General features: G+C 43.7%; 1 protein-coding gene across 1 annotated transcript in view; it reads right to left on the bottom strand.

The window, feature by feature from the left end:
• Nucleotides 1–17,907, bottom strand: part of LOC141080384 (myeloperoxidase-like) — a 57,081-nt gene that overhangs the window by 16,059 nt on the left and 23,115 nt on the right. Inside the window, exons 4-7 of the mRNA XM_073565548.1 lie at nt 14,985–15,105; nt 4,098–4,227; nt 3,377–3,583; nt 1,946–2,261 (exon numbers count right to left, since the gene is read on the bottom strand). Of these exons, the coding sequence (XP_073421649.1) occupies nt 1,946–2,261; nt 3,377–3,583; nt 4,098–4,227; nt 14,985–15,105 (774 nt within the window). The remainder of the gene's footprint in view (nt 1–1,945; nt 2,262–3,376; nt 3,584–4,097; nt 4,228–14,984; nt 15,106–17,907) is intronic.

Here is a 17,907-nt window from a genome sequence, read left to right as displayed (position 1 = left end):
CCTTTTGACGGTGCGCCGAGCGCAACCAAATTGCAACAGGTTGCGTTTGGCGCTGGTCGGCGCACTGTCAAAAGGACGCATGCGCTGCCAAATGCATACTGCGCACAGCCTGCGTCCCCAGCGATAAAGATAGGGGACGCATGCAGCGTCATGAGCCGATAGGCGGAGCTACCAGCGGAGGCGCGGCAGGGGGCGAGGCTTAGCGGCGGCCATGCGCAGGCCGTCGCTGCGCCCTGAAACGCAAATGTGAAACCAGTCTAAAAGACCACTAATTCTGCATGCATGGAAACAGAAAAAAAATCACATAAAGGCAATTGAGCAACAAAAAAAATTGAATGATAATCACAATTTCTGACGGTCCTGCATATCACATGCATCTAAAGTTGCTTAAACAGGACCTGTTGCAAGATCAAAAGATCAGTTTTTGCTCTTATTTTGCTCCCGCTCTTCCCCTTCTTTTTTAGTGCTAATTTTTATGGTCTTTACCAAGGAGGTGGTGGTTACAGGGTAATAATGTCTAGCAGCCTAAAGACACAACCAAGTGTATCTTGTGAGTTATGCCCCCCTTGATAATGACCATGATCATTAGCACTAAAGAAAAAGGCCCATATCTCTGAAACCATATGGCAGATTTAAGAAAAGTGGTTAATATTTATTTGTGGGGATTATAGGTACATCATAAATTTCCTCAGGCTCACAAAAGATCTTTCTCAAACCTCACTGTCATGGGCATACCGGGGCAGAGAGTGGCAAGAAGATTGTGGCGCTTTTTGCATGAACTTCTGCACTTATTAGATCTGCTTCACTATCCTATGAAACAGTCGGGTTTTCCTTGTTCTGTCACTGAAAGCGTGATTCAGATCAGTTGATCTCCTGGAGCTCTTCATCCTGAAATGCCTCAGCTGTTGTGTGTTGGCCACTGCCCTCTGGTATATATGCTCACCACTGGCACTTGGGAGAAGCCAGTGATAGTTACAATTTCCTGGTTCAGTGGTGAAGGAAAGTGTCACGCTGCTGCTAATCAGAGAGATTCAAGCTCCACTAGATGGCAATAGAGTGGAGGGAGGACTGCACACAGCAAGAGCAGCAGTGAGGCTACCAACAAGTGGCAGCAGAATATTCAAACAAACCAGGTCAATATTAGTCTGTATCACAGTACCAAAGGAATAATACAAGCACAAAGTTAGAAACAAGCCAAATGGCTCAGTATTGGTCGGGAGGGGAAATGCCAAAAATGAGAGACAAACAGCAGGTCAGGGTCCAAGCAAAGTCAAGTGCCAGGGAGTCGTGCCAGGGAGTCAAAACACGAAAGGGGAACACAGAGTCGGGACACGAAGAGGGGAATAAACAGACATGGGTACAGTCAGCAAAAGCAGCTGGACAAATCAGAGCATGCAGGGTCAGCTATACACGCCGTAGGCAGAAACTATAACTGACACAAGCCTGCAGGATGCAGTGGAGATAAAAAGCCAGCCTGGCGCCAGAACGAGGCAGAGAAAAGTTAACCCTTGGCATGGTCAGACCCGGAAAGAGAGATAGGATACCAAACCCAGCCTGGATCATGAAAAAAAGTTTTGAATTAGTAGCAGCCGGTTTGTGTATCTTACAGGAGATATCTGTGTGGATTTGGCATTGTCTGTGTTTTTATCCTAATCTTCTCCCACTGGTTTATCTCTCTTACTGTTAACTTGACTTCCAGTTGGCTGTTTGGTGAGTGCATTTGTGTGATTTTAGTTTTATTTTATCCCTGTCAGTTTCCCCTGTCTGTCAGGTTTGTGTTTTCCTAAACAATTCTGTTCTAAACCTTCCTGGGTGGGTGAGGAAACAGATCAGCATGCATTTACAAGCATAGCCGGGTACAAGACACCAGCATCTCCACCTTCAGGAGTAATCTTGGGTAGAGGGATAGCCTAGGGAAATCCTGCTACAATATTGTAACACTCACCTGCCACAAAACAGGGCAGTCCCAATGATGGATGAGTTCTTGAGCATTGGTCTGGTACATTATCTTTAAAAGGCAGGAAAGGAAGTCCATTGTCGGAGAAGTTCTGATTAACAGCTAAAAGTCCCAATTGGTTTGTGTTGTTACGAAGCAAGGTGGCAACGTTCATGTCACTACCATATATCTGGCTTCCATCGATGTATGAAGTCAGACCATTCATCTGCTCACGCACAGGACTTGTCAGGCTGCAAGCTGCTGCCGTGCGAATCAAAGGGATACACTTAGACCCACTAATATACCGAGGATCGGTTGCTGGAATCTGAAAAATCACAAAGCAGATGTTATTGTGATTATTGATTTTCATTTCATCATCTTAATTAACATCTAAGAAGGGGCATGATTCGCCATCTGACATGGCTGTGTGAACACTTGCTTTATTTGTATTGTACAATACTTAACCAGCAGCTCTAACTCCAGACATTGTGTGATGTAGTGACAAGGGACTGTGGGCACCTACGCAATCCCTCAAACTAGGGGTACCCTAGGCTACCCCTGTCCCCCAGATTACTGTGGACGGTGGAGATGCCGGGGTTTCATATCGTGCTATACTCCTATCTTTAACCCTTATCTGATCCCTCCCCCATCCAGGTAGATTAGAGGCCGACGTGTATAGGAAAACGCTAACTAGACAGACAGGGGTAAACAGACAAGGGATAAAAGAAGATTACTCGTATAATCATATAAATACATTCATAAAACAGAGTGGGACATATGGGAGGAACAAGAAGGAGAGCAAAATAGGAGAGTACAAGGATAAAAACACATCCCTCTGTGTATTCCATGCTAATCCGCCACGTTATGGACTTTTTCTGTTATAGAATCATTGCTAACTGCCTGTTGCATACAGAAGACCTGCAGCTTGCTACTTCAAAGCCATACTGCCTTCATACACTTAATACGCCTTAATACGACGTTTCGGCTCAATCCGAGCCTTTATCACTTTTATCGCTGAATTGAAATTCGGATCTTTGAATAAGGAAGAACAGAACTCCCAAGAGAATAGCCCAAGAAAGATGGCTGGTGCAGTGGTGCTAGATAGCGGCGCTCCCACGCCTAGCTGCAGTGGCGTCATGTCGTATTAAATTATATCGCTTCTACTTCGTGCTATATATACTTGTTTGGCTCCCACATGTTTTGTATATAATAAAAATAAGCACTTATTTGCATAAAGAAACCCCTCTGAGTGTGCGGTGAATTATATTATTATAGTTTCCTAGCATAAACATGTGGAGGTGCGGCGTCTGGGAGGTGAGTGCAGGTTGTATATTTATTAATTCGTCAGCCATACGCAATAAGATTTAAAGTAGGGGATACCACTTTAAGGATTTTTAAAGTTTATTCTGTTGTGACTATGTCAATAAAGAATATTCTCACCATTATAGGGAAACACGGATAGATGTTTTCGCAGCTCTTATCACAATTCACATCTTGCAAAAATGCCGTATTTGTTGGTGTTGAAACGGAGAGGTCAAGATCATGATCCAGCCACTGACCCCATTGCATGAACATCAGAGAGTTACTGTCATCCAGTTTCAATGAGTCAGTGGAAAATTTAACAATTTCATTTGATACCTCACGTACCTGATACAATAAAAAGTAATAAATATTATTACAAGAACGCCAAGGGAAGATTTCTTAGGATAATATTGCTGTGTTCTTTCTACTCATGTTTCTATGAGATCTCTGCTTGAAGTCATTCAATAAAAATCTTCATTGCTTACTTAAAAATGAGAATTTGTCCTGATCATACGATAGATATGATGTGCAGAACTGATTACAGTCACAGTATGTGTATGCGCGTCCTGACTTCTACGTGCCATGAACCTGTGTGTCCATATCTGTTCATCTGTTACTCTTAACCTTTCTTCCAGGCCATGGACCATTTATAACAATAGCATATTCTCATTTGGCAAAAGCCCCTCCAATGGTACTAAGCCCATATACAACCCCTACAACTACAACCTCTGCACCCAAATCACCATGATGGGTAACATAAGGATATACAGTATGTAACTGAAATTAAAAAAAAAATGTTCCTTTCACCACTGCTAACTAAGCAAAGTTGCTGTATATTTATTTATGCATTTATTTTTACCAGGGGTAAAGTAAACCCATTGATGAGAAGACTGTTAGTCCAGCCTCTTGGAAGTGATATTCCATCCTCATATTCTGGCTTGAGAAGACGTTTGAAAGCAGTGTTGGGTGAACCAAGAATGGGTTTCAATCTGCAAAGAAAAAAATAAATAAAAAGGTACCTGTCAACACATTTTTACATATAAAAATAGTGGTATGGCTGTACAGGTGCTTGCCCCATAATAAAAATTATACCTTTTTTTTATTGATCCAATGTGCCAGTCACAAGAAATATAGCAAAGAAGCTATATGCAAATCAGGCTGGAGGTGCATTTAGGGTGTTTCAAATATACTTGTGCCGCTTCTTCCAAGCATACTGACATGCCTGTTTCATATATATAACTTTACACTAAATTTTTTATCACTGATACATCGGCTTTCTACAAAAAAGGTATCATTTTTATGAGGGGATAAGTCTCTACACAACTATATAACTGCTTCAATATATACAATAAGTGCAAAATGCTATATGTGGCAGAAAACTAACACTGAAAACACCATCCACACCATCAAACATGGTGGTGGCAAAAGGGACAGGATAGATGGTCAGAGTTGATGGAAAGTTGGATGGAGCTAAATTCAGGGAAGTCCTGGAGGAAAACTTGATAGAGGCTGCAAAAGACAGACTGGGGCATAGGTTTACCTTCCAGCAGGACAACAACTCTAAAGTTACTGCCAGAGCTACAATGGAATGGTTTAGATCAAATCACATTCATGTGTGTGAATGGCCCAGTCACAGTCCAGACCAAAATCTCATTGAGGATCTGTGGCAAAAATTGAAAATTGCAATTCACAGATGCTACCCATCCAATCTCACACGCAGATAACTGTGTTACCTTCGGTCACATGCGTTGGCTAATGAGAGTATGAGCAGGTTGCGGGATGCAGTGACGCATGAGAGGCAGAGCAAGGGTTAACAATTTTTATTCAAACAAGGGTTGCTCCACTCAGGGAGGCAAACAGTTAAATGGGGAAATAAATAGTTAAATTGCAAAGAATATGCAGGGATTATGAGCAATAAATGAGGTAATGGCCGTTCTTTTTAACACTTATCGGTTCAGGAGTTTCTCAGGTTGGCACCAACAATGCTACAATGGCTGGTGCGGTGCTTGCCCAATGGGGTCCAACGTGGGCGGAAAAGTATAAACCGGTAAGGTAGGCCACAAACGTCTGTCCAGCACTTGGTGATTTCTATGCGGCGGGGATGCAGTACTCACAATCCTGGAGTACACGTCACCTTGCTCTCTGGTATCTACCGGGTGCACGGCCCCTCGCTCTGTCAGGCTCTCGCTGGTGGCGACAGGGGTCAACAAACGTAGCCCTGCATGGTGCCGGTGATCAAAAGATGGAGCACCCTTTTCAGACTGCTGCGCACTCCTCGTTCGCACCAAAACTTCTTCTGCGTGCTGCTCAAGCTTAACCACACCCCTAGCTTCATGGTCACAAGGATGGTCGGGTCTCTTATTCTTTCCCCTGGACAACAGGGGAGGCAGCCTCAATGGTTCTGGACCCAGCGCAGAACAGGTACCCCCAGTCCGGTCTTCCGCCTTACAAAATTACTACTCTCATCATCGCACTCCTGGTCTCCCTTACAGCAGAGAACAGGCATAGGCTGATGAGTGTATTCACCAATCGACACCTGTCCATAGTAATAAAATTGTCAGTGAGATAATTAGTGCAGTGCTTGTGTACAGGGCCGGTTTTAGGCAAAGTGGGACCCTAGGCAAAGTTTAAAATGGGGCCCCAAGTGCTAACATATTGCACATCACACAGAAGCATTTCGATTATATTTACATGCGCTGAGTTCAGGACGCTAAATGAGTGTGATCAACAATACTGAAGTCGTTCAACACTTGTTTCCCGGCCTCTTTCCACCGTCTGAGAAAAGAATGATGGGGACAGAATGATCACTAATGGATCAATCTGTCCCCATACAGTATCATGCTATCAGCAGCACATCTACCGTTTCCACCCCATAGTCCTCCATATAATATAATGTGCCCCATAGTCCTCCATATACAACCCCTGGCAAAAATTATGGAATCACCGGCCTTGGATGATGTTCATTCAGTTGTTTAATTTTGTAGAAAAAAAGCAGATCAAAGACATGGCACAAAACTAAAGTCATTTCAAATGGCAACTTTATGGCTTTAAGAAGCACTAAAAGAAATCAAGAACAAAAAATGCGGTAGTCAGTAATGGCTACTTTTTTAAACCAAGCATAGGGGAAAAATTATGGAATCACTCAATTCTGAGGAAAAAATTATGGAATCGCCCTGTAAATTTTCATTCCCAAAACTAGCACCTGCATCAAATTAGATCTGCTCGTTAGTCTGCATCTAAAAAGGAGTGATCACACCTTGGAGAGCTATTGCACCAAGTGGACTGACATGAATCATGGCTCCAACACGAGAGATGTCAATTGAATCAAAGGAGAGGATTATCAAACTCTTAAAAGAGGGTAAATCATCATGCAATGTTGCAAAAGATGTTGGTTGTTCACAGTCAGCTGTGTCTAAAATCTGGACCAAATACAAACAACATGGGAAGGTTGTTAAAGGCAAACATACTGGTAGACCAAGGAAGACATCAAAGTGTCAAGACCAGAAACTTAAAGCAATATGTCTCCAAAACAGGAAATGCACAAAAAACAAATGAGGAACCCCCATAGAATATAATGCAGCCCCCACTTATATTATAATGCAGTCACCCCTTAGAGCATAATGCAGCCACCCCACAGAATATAATGAAACCCCCATAGAATATGATGCAGCCCCCCTCATATAGTATAATGCAGCCTCTCCATAGAATATATGGCAGCCCCCTCAGAGTATAATGCAGCCCCCCATAGAATATAATGCAGCCCCTTATATAGTATAATGTAGCCCATCCATAGAATACAATGTAGCCCTCCTCATATAGTATAATACAGCCCCAATAGAATATAATGTAGCCCCCTCATAAAGTATAATAAAGCCCCCATACAATATAATCTAGCCCCCCCAAAGAATATAATGCAGCCCTCCATAGAATACAATGTAGGCTCCTCATATAGTATAATGAAGCCCCCTCATAGAGTATGATGCGATCACCCCCCCATAGAATATAATACAGCTCCCCATAGAATATAATGTAGCCCCAAATGGAATATATTACAGCCCACCTCCCCATAGAATATAATGTAGCCCCCATATTATATAACACAGCCTCCCCCATAGAATAGAATGTATAATGTACCCCCCATGGTATATAACACAGCCGCATAGTATATAGCACAGCCACGTAGTATATAACACAGCCCATATGGTATACAACACAGCCCCACATGGTATATAACACAGCCCCACTTGGTATAAATCACAGCACCATGGAATACAGCCCAGCACCATGGTATAAAGCTCAGCCCCACATGGTATACAGCAAAGCCCCATAGTATACAGCACAGCCCCACATGGTATACAGCACTGCACCAAATGGTATATAGCACAGCCCCACATGGTATACAGCACAGGCCCACGGTATACAGCACAGCCCCACATGGTATACAGCACAGGTCCATGGTATACAGCACAGCCCCACATGGTATACGGCACAGCACCATGGTATACAGCACAGCCCCACATGGTATACGGCACAGCACCATGGTATACAGCACAGCCCCACATGGTATACAGCACAGCCCTACATGGTATATAGCACAGCACCATGGTACATAGCACAGCCCGCATTTCTCGCCCCCCCAGAGAATGGCCCCACAGTCCAGTACTGTGACATTAAAAAAAACACTCCTCACCTCCTCGTGCCCTCGCTGCTCCAGGCTCCTGTCTCCTGCTCTGTCTGGCACACAGTGAGTGCGCGATGACATCACCGTTCACCCGCTGTGTGTCAGAGGCAGAGTGGGGAATGATGGGAGAGGGAGCGTCAGCTGACGCTCTCTTCTCCATCAGTTCAATTCGGTGGCGGGGGGAGTCGGCGCTGGCGGCAGGCGGACCCCCTGCCTTACAGGGGTCCTATAGTGGTTGCGTGATGTGCCACTAGCTTGGGGAGCGGGGGCCCTAGGCAGCTGCCTGGGCTGCCTGCCCTGCTTGTGTATTCTACTGTACATATATTTAACTAATAAATAAATAAAAGGTGTCCCCCTTATTTTTAATACCCAGGTGAGGGAAACTGGACAGCTGGGGGCAGGTGTTATTATTCTGGAAAGAGGCCAATATCCTTGAAGCCTCTCAGGCTATTAATAATAGCCCACAGCTGTCTGCATACCCTTTACTGCTTATTAAAATGGGGGGAACACTAAAAAAATAGACAGCTGTGTGCTGACATTAACAGGCTGGGAAGGGGCCATGGATGTTGGCCCCCTCCCAGACTAAAAACATCAGCCCTCAGCCACCCCAGAAATGGTGCATCCATTACATGCACCAATTCTGGTGCTTAGCCTCGACTTTTCCCACTTGCCCTGGTGCTGTGGCAAGTGGTGTAATAGTTTTGTGGTTGATGTTAGCTGTTTTATGTTCTCTGACATCAAGCCCAGGGGTTAGTAGTGGAGAGGCATCTATCTGACACCCAAATTAGTAACCCCATAGTGAAAAGTTGGAAAGACACAAATAGAAAAAAGTCCTTTAATTGAAATAAATACTCCCCAACCCCCTTTTACCGATATTTTAATATATAAATAAAAATAAAAAATCAAATTTATACTCACCTTTCCGCCGATAATCCATATGTCCCACAACGATCGCCAACTCTGCTACATTTAGTCGCATTGCTGACTGGTGACAAATTTTTACTGATCAGCCTGGCAACTAGCTCAAACTGAGCCAAACATGAGAACACACCTGCATGCGACCAGCGGTGACGTCAGTAAGTTTACCACCAGTCAGGCACAGCTGCATTCTCACACTCAGCTCAGTGTCATCTGGATGTGGGCTGAGTGGTCGCGTTACTGATGTCACCGCTCGGGAATGCAACCAGATATAGCAGAGATGGGGATCATCATGGGACATCAGCACTATGGATTATCAATGGACAGGTGACTGTATAACTTTAGCTTTTTATTTTACACTAATAAATGGGTAAAAGAGGCCCGAGTAGTGTCAATTAGGCTGGTTTCACATTTGCGTTTTTTAGCGCTGGAAAAAAACGCATATGTGCGCATGCGTTTTTTCCCCTATATTTAACATGGGTGCGCATACCTGCGCGCTTGTAAGCGCATGTATGCGATTTTCATGCGCTGCGTTTTTTTGGGGTGTGCGTTTGTATTTTCCAGACGCAGCATGTTGCATTTTTTGGCCCTGCAAAAAAGCGCATGCGCACATATGCGCACGTTTTGCGCTAAAAATGGCCATTATAGCCTATGGATGCGCATATGTGCGCACTGGCATGCTCATGTATGCGTTTTTTTGCATATGCGTTTTTTTTTTTTAACCATGGAATTTAGGGGTTTGGGTTAGAGTTAGGGTTAGTTAAGGGGGTTTAGGGTTAGGGTTAGGTTCAGGGTCAGGGTTAGGGTTGGGGTTTGGGTCAGGGTTAGGGTTAAGTATGGTTTGGTTAAGGGTTAGGGTCAGGGTTAGGGTCAGGATTAGGGTTAAGTATGGTTTTGTTAAGGGTTAGGGTTAGGGTTAGGGTTAGGGTCAGGGTTAGGGTTAGGGTTAGGGTCAGGGTTAGGGTTAGGGTCAGGGTTAGGGTTAAGTATGGTTTTGTTAAGGGTTAGGGTCAGGGTTAGGGTCAGGATTAGGGTTAAGTATGGTTTTGTTAAGGGTTAGGGTCAGGGTTAGGGTTAGGGTTAGGGTCAGGGTTAGGGTTAGGGTTAGGGTCAGGGTTAGGGTTAGGGTCAGGGTTAGGGTTAAGAATGGTTTTGTTAAGGATTAGGGTCAGGGTTAGGGTCAGGATTAGGGTTAAGTATGGTTTTGTTAAGGGTTAGGGTCAGGGTTAGGGTTAGGGTCAGGGTTAGGGTCAGGATTAGGGTTAAGTATGGTTTGGTTAAGGGTTAGGGTCAGGGTTAGGGTTAGGGTTAGGGTTAGGGTCAGGGTTAGGGTTAAGTATGGTTTTGTTAAGGGTTAGGGTCAGGGTTAGGGTTAGGGTTAGTTAGGGTTTAGGGTTTGGGTTAGGGTTAAGTATGATTTGGTTAAGGGTTAGGGTCAGGGTTAGGGTTAGGGTTAGGGTCAGGGTTAGGGTTAGGGTCAGGGTTAGGGTTAGTAAAGTCATGGTTTGGGTAGTGTGAGGGGCCACCTAAAAATGTTGGAAAAAAACGCAAACGCGGTAAAAACGCACTAAAAACGCATACAAACGCATAAAAACGCTGAGTTTTTTTCATGCATGCTCATAAAAATGCTTGAAAAAAACGCAGCAGTTGTATGCTTTTGTATGCGTTTTTTCAATGCGTTTTTTTGCGGGAAAAACGCGCTGCAAAAAAAAGCAAGTGTGAAACTAGCCTTAAAGGACTTTTTTCAGTGTGGTTATTTCAAATAAAGGACATCCAATATATTTATATTATCTATTTATCTACAGTATATTTTTGTATAAGAGTTCTTTATTACTTTGAAAACTAGCTTTAAGTTACATATAGTAGTATTGTAGAATGTAAAAGATTATGTTAAAAGCGCATTTCATTCACATATCATACAGATGTCATACGGATGTTAGGTGAGGAAAAAAAATGCACACTCGCATGACATATGGAGTGATAAATGCATGACAGTCATCCAACTTCTAAGGATGAAAATAGGATCAATCATCAAAACCCTGATGAAAGCGCTCAGTGGAGAGCACAGGATAATTGCATATTCCAATTTTTGGGAGGTAGAATGAACTGCTGTGCACCCAAATAGTGGTTGCCCTCCACATATGGGATATCAGCCTACTCAGGACAAATTGGACAACAACTTTTGGTGTCCAATTTCTCCTGTTACCCTTGGGAAAATAAAAAAATTGGGGACTAAAAGATCATGTTTGTGGAAAAAATAGGATTTTTCTTCACGCTCGGGCGTTATAAACTTCTATGAAGCACTTGGGGGTTCAAAGTGCTCACCACACATCTAGATAAGTTCCTTAGGGGGTCTAGTTTCCAAAATGAGGTCACTTCTGGGAGGTTTCCACTGTTTAGGCACATCAGGGGCTTTCCAAATGCAACATGGCGTCCGATCTCAATTCCAGCCAATTTTGGTTTGAAAAAATCAAACAGCGCTCCTTTCCTTCCGAGCTCTACCGTGCACCCAAACAGTGGTTGCCCCCCCACATATGGGATATCAGCGTACTCAGGACAAATTGGACAACTTTTGGGGTCCAATTTCTCCTGTTACCCTTGGGAAAATAAAAAATTGGGGACTAAAAGATCATGTTTGTGGAAAAAATAGGATTTTTTTTCACGCTCGGGCGTTATAAACTTCTATGAAGCACTTGGGGTTCAAAGTGCTCACCACACATCTAGATGAGTTCCTTAGGGGGTCTAGTTTCCAAAATGGGGTCACTTGTGGGGGGTTTCCACTGTTTAGGCACATCAGGGGCTCTCCAAATGCAACATGGCGTCCGATCTCAATTCCAGCCAATTTTTGGTTTGAAAAAATCATACAACGCTCCTTCCCTTTTGAGCTCTACCGTGCGCACAAACAGTGGTTGTCCCTCCCATATGTACGATATCAGCGTACTCAGGAGAAATAGTACAACAAATTTGGGTGTGCATTTTCTCACTTTAACCTTGTGAAAATAAAAATATTGTTGATAAAAATCATTTTTGTGACTAAAAAGTTAAATATTAATTTTTTCCTTCCATGTTGCTTCTGCTCCTTTGAAACATCTGAAGGGTTAATAAACTTCTTGAATGTGGTTTTGATCAGCTTGAGGGGTACAGTTTTTAGAATGGTTTCACTTTGGGGTATTTTCTGCCATATAGACCCCTCAAAGTGACTTCAAATGTGAGGTGGACCCTAAAAAAATGTTTTTGTAAATTTTGTTGTAAAAATTAGAAATCAATGGTCAACTTTTAACTCATAACTTCCTAACAAAAAAAATTTTGTTTCCAAAATTGTGCTGATGTAAAGTAGACATATGGGAAATTTTATTTCTTAACTATTGTTTGTGACATGTTTCTTTGTTTTAAAGACACAAAATTCCAAAGTTTGAAAATGGCAACATTTTCCAAATTTTCACCAAGTTTCCGTTTTTTACACAAATAAACGCAAGTTATATCGAAGATATTTTACCACTAACGTGAAGTATAATATGTCACGAAAAACAATCTCAGAATCGCCAAGATCCGTTGAACCATTCCAGAGTTATTACCTCAAAAAGGGACAGTGGTCAGAATTGTAAAAGTTGGCCTGGTCATTAATGTGAAAACTACCCTTGGGGGTTAAGGGGTTAAGGGCGGTTATCTTCTCAGGTTTAAGATTGAAACTGCAGATCTCAATAAGGATGTCACTGGAATATTGCGGTTGACTAAGCACTTGTGTGTGTTTTAATAATAGTAAAACAAAAACAATTGACATAACATTTGTCATTAAAAGTGACATTTTAATGTTAATTCTTCTTTACTCCAATTGGATTAATCAGTGAAAATACCCTACAGTAGAGCTAGAATTAGACAGATCAGCCTTACTATCTCGTGGTGCTCTTGACACCTTGTCATCTTTACAGTTTATTCTCTACAACATATTCTTTATCCTTCCTGACCTTATTTTATATATAATAAAGTTGTCAGATCTTATATTTCGAGGGAAACTAAATGTAACATATATTACATTACCATATCTAGATATTGTCTCTTGTTACAGGTGGTGATGAGTGAGTATGCTCGTTACTCGAGGTTTCCGAGCATGCTCGGGTCTCACCAAGTTTTGCCAGTGCTCGGATGCGATGCTCAGATCCTTGCCTTGCATGCTGCATGGCTTAAAGAAAGATGCAGGGTTTGCCTGCCATACACGGTTAAACTGTAGCCATGTTTATTGGCTGCATTAAAAGTCACGAAACATGCGGGGTAGGGCTCCGAGTATCGCATCCGAGTATCGGCAATACTTGGTTGAGACCCAAGCATGCACGGGAAACCTCGAGTAACGAGCATACTCGCTCATCACTAGTTACAGGCTATAGGATCTTCAATCACAGCTTTATCCCAAATATTTTGATATATATTTCATGCTTTGAATGCTATTGTCAGCTTGCTCATACAATCATATGTTAAAGTTTGGGCACCCCTATTAATGTTAACCTTTTTTCTTTATAACAATTTGCGTTTTTGCAACAGCTATTTCAGTTTCATAAATCTAATAACTGATGGACTCAGTTATATTTTTGGATTCAAATGAGGTTTATTGTACTAACAGCAAATGTGCAATCTGCACTTTAACAAAATTTGACCGGTGCAAAAGTATGGGCACCTCAACATAAAAGTGACATTAATATTTCGTAGATCCTCCTTTTGCAAAAATAACAGCCTCTAGTCGCTTCCTGTAGCTATTAATGAGTTCCTGGATCCTGGATGAAGGTATTTGTGACCATTCCTGTTTACAAAACAATTCCAGTTCAGTTAAGTTTGATGGTCGCAGAGCATAGACAGCCCGCTTCAAATCATCCCACAGATGTTCAATGATATTCAGGTCTGGGGACTGGGATGGCCATTCCAGAACACTGTAATTGTTCCTCTGCATGAATGCCTGAGTAGATTTGGAGCGGTGTTTTGGATCATTGTCTTGCTGAAATATCCATCCCCTGCGTAACTTCAACTTCGTCACTGATTCTTGCACATTATTGTCAAGAATCTGCTGATACTGAGTTGAATCTATGCGACCCTCAACTTTAACAAGATTCCCGGTGCCGGCATTGGCCACACAGCCCCAAAGCATGATGGAACCTCCACCAAATTTTACTGTGGGTAGCAAGTGTTTTTCTTGGAATGCTGTGTTTTTTAGCCTCCATGCATTACACCTTTTTGTATGACCAAACGACTCAATCTTTGTTTCATCAGTCCACAGGACCTTCTTGCAAAATGTAACTGGCTTGACCAAATGTGCTTTTGCATACCTCAGGCGACTCTGTTTGTGGCGTGCTTGCAGAAACGGCTTCTTTCGCATCACTCTCCCATACAGCTTCTCCTTGTGCAAAGTGCGCTGTATTGTTGACCGATGCACAGTGACACCATCTGCAGCAAGATGATGCTGCAGGTCTTTGGAGGTGGTCTGTGGATTGTCCTTGACTGTTCTCACCATTCTTCTTCTCTGCCTTTCTGATATTTTTCTTGGCCTGCCACTTCTGGGCTTAACAAGAACTGTACCTGTGTTCATCCATTTCCTATGTTCCTCACAGTGGAAACTGACAGGTTAAATCTCTGAGACAACTTTTTGTATCCTTCCCCTGAAAAGCTATGTTGAATAATCTTTGTTTTCAGATCATTTGAGAGTTGTTTTGAGGAGCCCATGATGCCACTCTTCATAGGAGAATCAAATAGGAGAACTACTTGCAAGTGGCCACCTTAAATACCTTTTCTCATGATTTGATACACCTGGCTATGAAGTTCAAAGCTCAATGAGGTTACAAAACCAATTTAGTGCTTCAGGAAGTCAGTAAAAAGTAGTTAGGAGTGTTCAAAGCAAGAAAATGATAAGGGTGCCCATACTTTTGCACCGGTCAAATTTTGTTTAAATGCAGATTGCACATTTTCTGTTAGTACAATAAATCTCATTTGAATCCAGAAATATAACGGAGTCCATCAGTTATTAGATATATGAAACTGAAATAGCTGTTGCAAAAACCAAAATTGTTATAAAGAAAAAAGGTTAACATTAATAGGGGTGCCCAAACTTTAACATATGACTGTATAAGGCAGTGTATTACTTCTGTGCACGACGAGGTTCCTTACCTATTATTACACTCTCCAGTAATGCTGCGGTATGGTGAAGGCTCACACACCTTTGGCAGGTACTGATAGGCGCATCCAGTCAGTTGGGAAATTATTTGATTTTGTTCCGATGTCAGAAAAACTGCAGAGTAAAGTGCACATTAATTGTTTATTGCTTGTTTGGTTGTTTTTTTTGCTATATTACTAGTTTAACATGTAAAATGTACAGATTAGATAATTGCAGTGTTGTAAGGGCCAGATTGGGGGGTGGTCCACTGCTTATCGCGCTCAGACGACACAGAGACGAGACGGAGGCAGATTTTCGGGTACAACAGGTCCGAGTCTATTGGCCGTCCTCCTGACGACCGCAGCAATACACCGCAGCACCTTTACAGCTCTCCGTATTCAGGCCCGGGTACCTGCACCTTCCTTCTGTCATAGCGACGTTCCTCGCGGCTCTTTCACTGGGGCTTCCCTAGGCCTATCTACCGCCAGTGCTTCACCAGTCCGAGGTCGTGGTCAATTTGGTACCCCCGGGGCCTCTGTTCTGCGGTTCTTCGTGTCGGGGCCACCCCCCTGAATTCTTTTCTCCTCAGTGCCCTGGTCGAGCTCACCTCTACTGTTCGTTCTCCTCCACTGTCTCTTCTCCTCCTGATCTCCTCCCAGGACAGGAACCGTCTGGAACCCTCTCCTGTCCTATTTATCCCCCTCCTGGGAATTTCCCTCCTGGGTTCCTGTCTCCCCGCCCCCCATGACTAAGCATTTTCGCAGCCCCAAGCTGCTGTCAAGTCCTGTTCTCACGCTCCCCCCTGCCATCTTGTGGTCAAACTTAGGTACTGCTCTCCTATTCCATTTTCCCCAGCTGTTTCCCCTCTACTATTACAAGCATCCATCTTCAGTGCACCAACCATCCCTTCTCTCCCTACAGACAAGTCCGTCCATCAGGTCACCTTCCCTACAGCAGCAATATCCTCCAGCAGAGAAGATATGAATGGATGCTACATATAGGTAAGAATGAGAGCTCGTTTTCTCATACATTATAGGGATTGTCCACTGAGGTGAGCAATTTTCAGCAGGCACTGCAGATTTCTGAATCCTAAGGCCTCATTCGCACATCCGTGAAAAAATGGTTCCAGTGTCATCAGTGCTGTGTATCAGTATGCCATCCATGTGTTTTTCACAGATGGATAAAGAAATAAGTAAATGACAAAGCTTCTCCTCTACCTTACAATGCTAAACACATACAGCCATGGGTGACACACGGAAGCCATCCTTGTGCAGCCCCTATTTTTCACAGACCCATAGACTTATGAATTTTTCACGGATCCATATACTTATATATAAAAACGGACATGTCTGTGTGTTTTGCACAGACACACGGTCCATGAAATACACAGACATTTGAATACCCCATAGGCTATGATGAGTATGTGTTGAATCCATGAAAAAAAAACACAAACAACCCAGACGTCTGAACGAGGCCTAACAGCATGTTAGGTGCCAGGATTCTCCCTCTGAACAAGGTAGATCCCAAGCCTTATCTCCCTCTGCAGTACCCCATTCTACTCCGGCCACAGTGGAGCCTGCTCAGCAGAGATGTCGGTCTCAGCGTCTTGCTCAGACTCATGCTCTTCGTTTGCTTACTGCTGGCTCTCAGCTTCAGCTATAGTAACTAAAGATAGGCAGCGGCGATTAGACGTTCCTGAGGCTGTCAGGGAATCACACTACTGAGCATGCAAGGTGGTCAGTCGTCAGCTGCTCAGATCCTGTGGCAGTTCCGGAATGGTCCTCAAGCAAGGTCCTGTCTGAATGGACATGTGTATAAAAGGGTCTCAGGTGCACACACCCGTGTGCTAGCATCATTCATGTAACGTGTCTGTGTGAACACAGTATCTGTGTGACCCTTGTCAGCGTGTGCTTAGAGCCAGTTTTACGCCCCTTGGAATTCCGGCCCTAACCGGAGAGGAGCTTGCTTGTGTGGATACAGGGCTGGCTTTAGAGCCATTAGGAATTCCGGCAGGATTGTGTGGGATCACAGTAGCTTACACCCGTGAATGGGTTACATTCCCTGTGAAGTAACAGGGGTTCGTATTTTGCGCCATTCCTCTAAACTGTGCGCCAATTTGTGCCGGTCAGTTTAGTGGCAGTACTATTGTGGTACTTACCCCTCTGAGAAGTTATCAGAGTACGGTAATTCGTACTCAGTCCACACATGGTGACATTTAACTCCGTGTGTTCTTTGTGATCGCTTACCGCATGCCTCTGCCATTGTTTATTAGTTCCGGTTCCTCCATCACCGCACGGAGGACCCTGGGTCACGATCGCATCTTTTCATAATTTATATTTGGTGCGATCTGCAGACCCTAACACAGCGTCTAATATACACACTGTTAGGATTCAATTCCACTCGCGAGTGACTTCACATGACGATAACTATGTGTGACCTGCTGACAATGGGTCGCCCTCACACCCAGGGCTGTGGGGTACTCGGTGCCGGTCCCGATGAGCCTCAGTGAGAGATGTCACGGCAGCAGGGACCCGGCCCGTGGCCCTGGGTGCCCATTGTAAATGTTTAGTGTCAATGAATAAGTCATGACGCCACCTGTGGTGTTCGGCAAGGTAGATGTTAAGCCGGCGCTGCAGACAGATCCTCTGGGACAGATGGTGTGGTGCAGCAATGATGGTATAGCCCTCCACAGGCAGGGCTGTAGTCCCAGGGCAGAGTAGATGTGGTGAAACATAGATGGTGTAGTGTCAGGCGCAGGGGATGTAGCAGTGCCGGGCAGGTTGACGCAGGAATAAGTGGAGGACACCAGAGCATGTAGTTCCAAAGCTTTACTTTAGTCTGTTGTGGCTCAAGAGCCCGCATCGGTGCCGTGTCCTCTGGGTCAGGAGCTCAGCCAACCTCCAGGCAAGATGAAGTACACCTTTCCAACACTCCTCC

Source organism: Dendrobates tinctorius, unplaced genomic scaffold, assembly GCF_039654945.1.
Source record: "Dendrobates tinctorius isolate UK_male_01 unplaced genomic scaffold, ASM3965494v1 ptg000016l, whole genome shotgun sequence".
NCBI classification, from domain to species: Eukaryota; Metazoa; Chordata; class Amphibia; order Anura; family Dendrobatidae; genus Dendrobates; species Dendrobates tinctorius.
The sequence above is the reverse complement of the archived record's forward strand: the minus strand, read 5'-3'. Positions and strand labels throughout refer to the sequence as shown.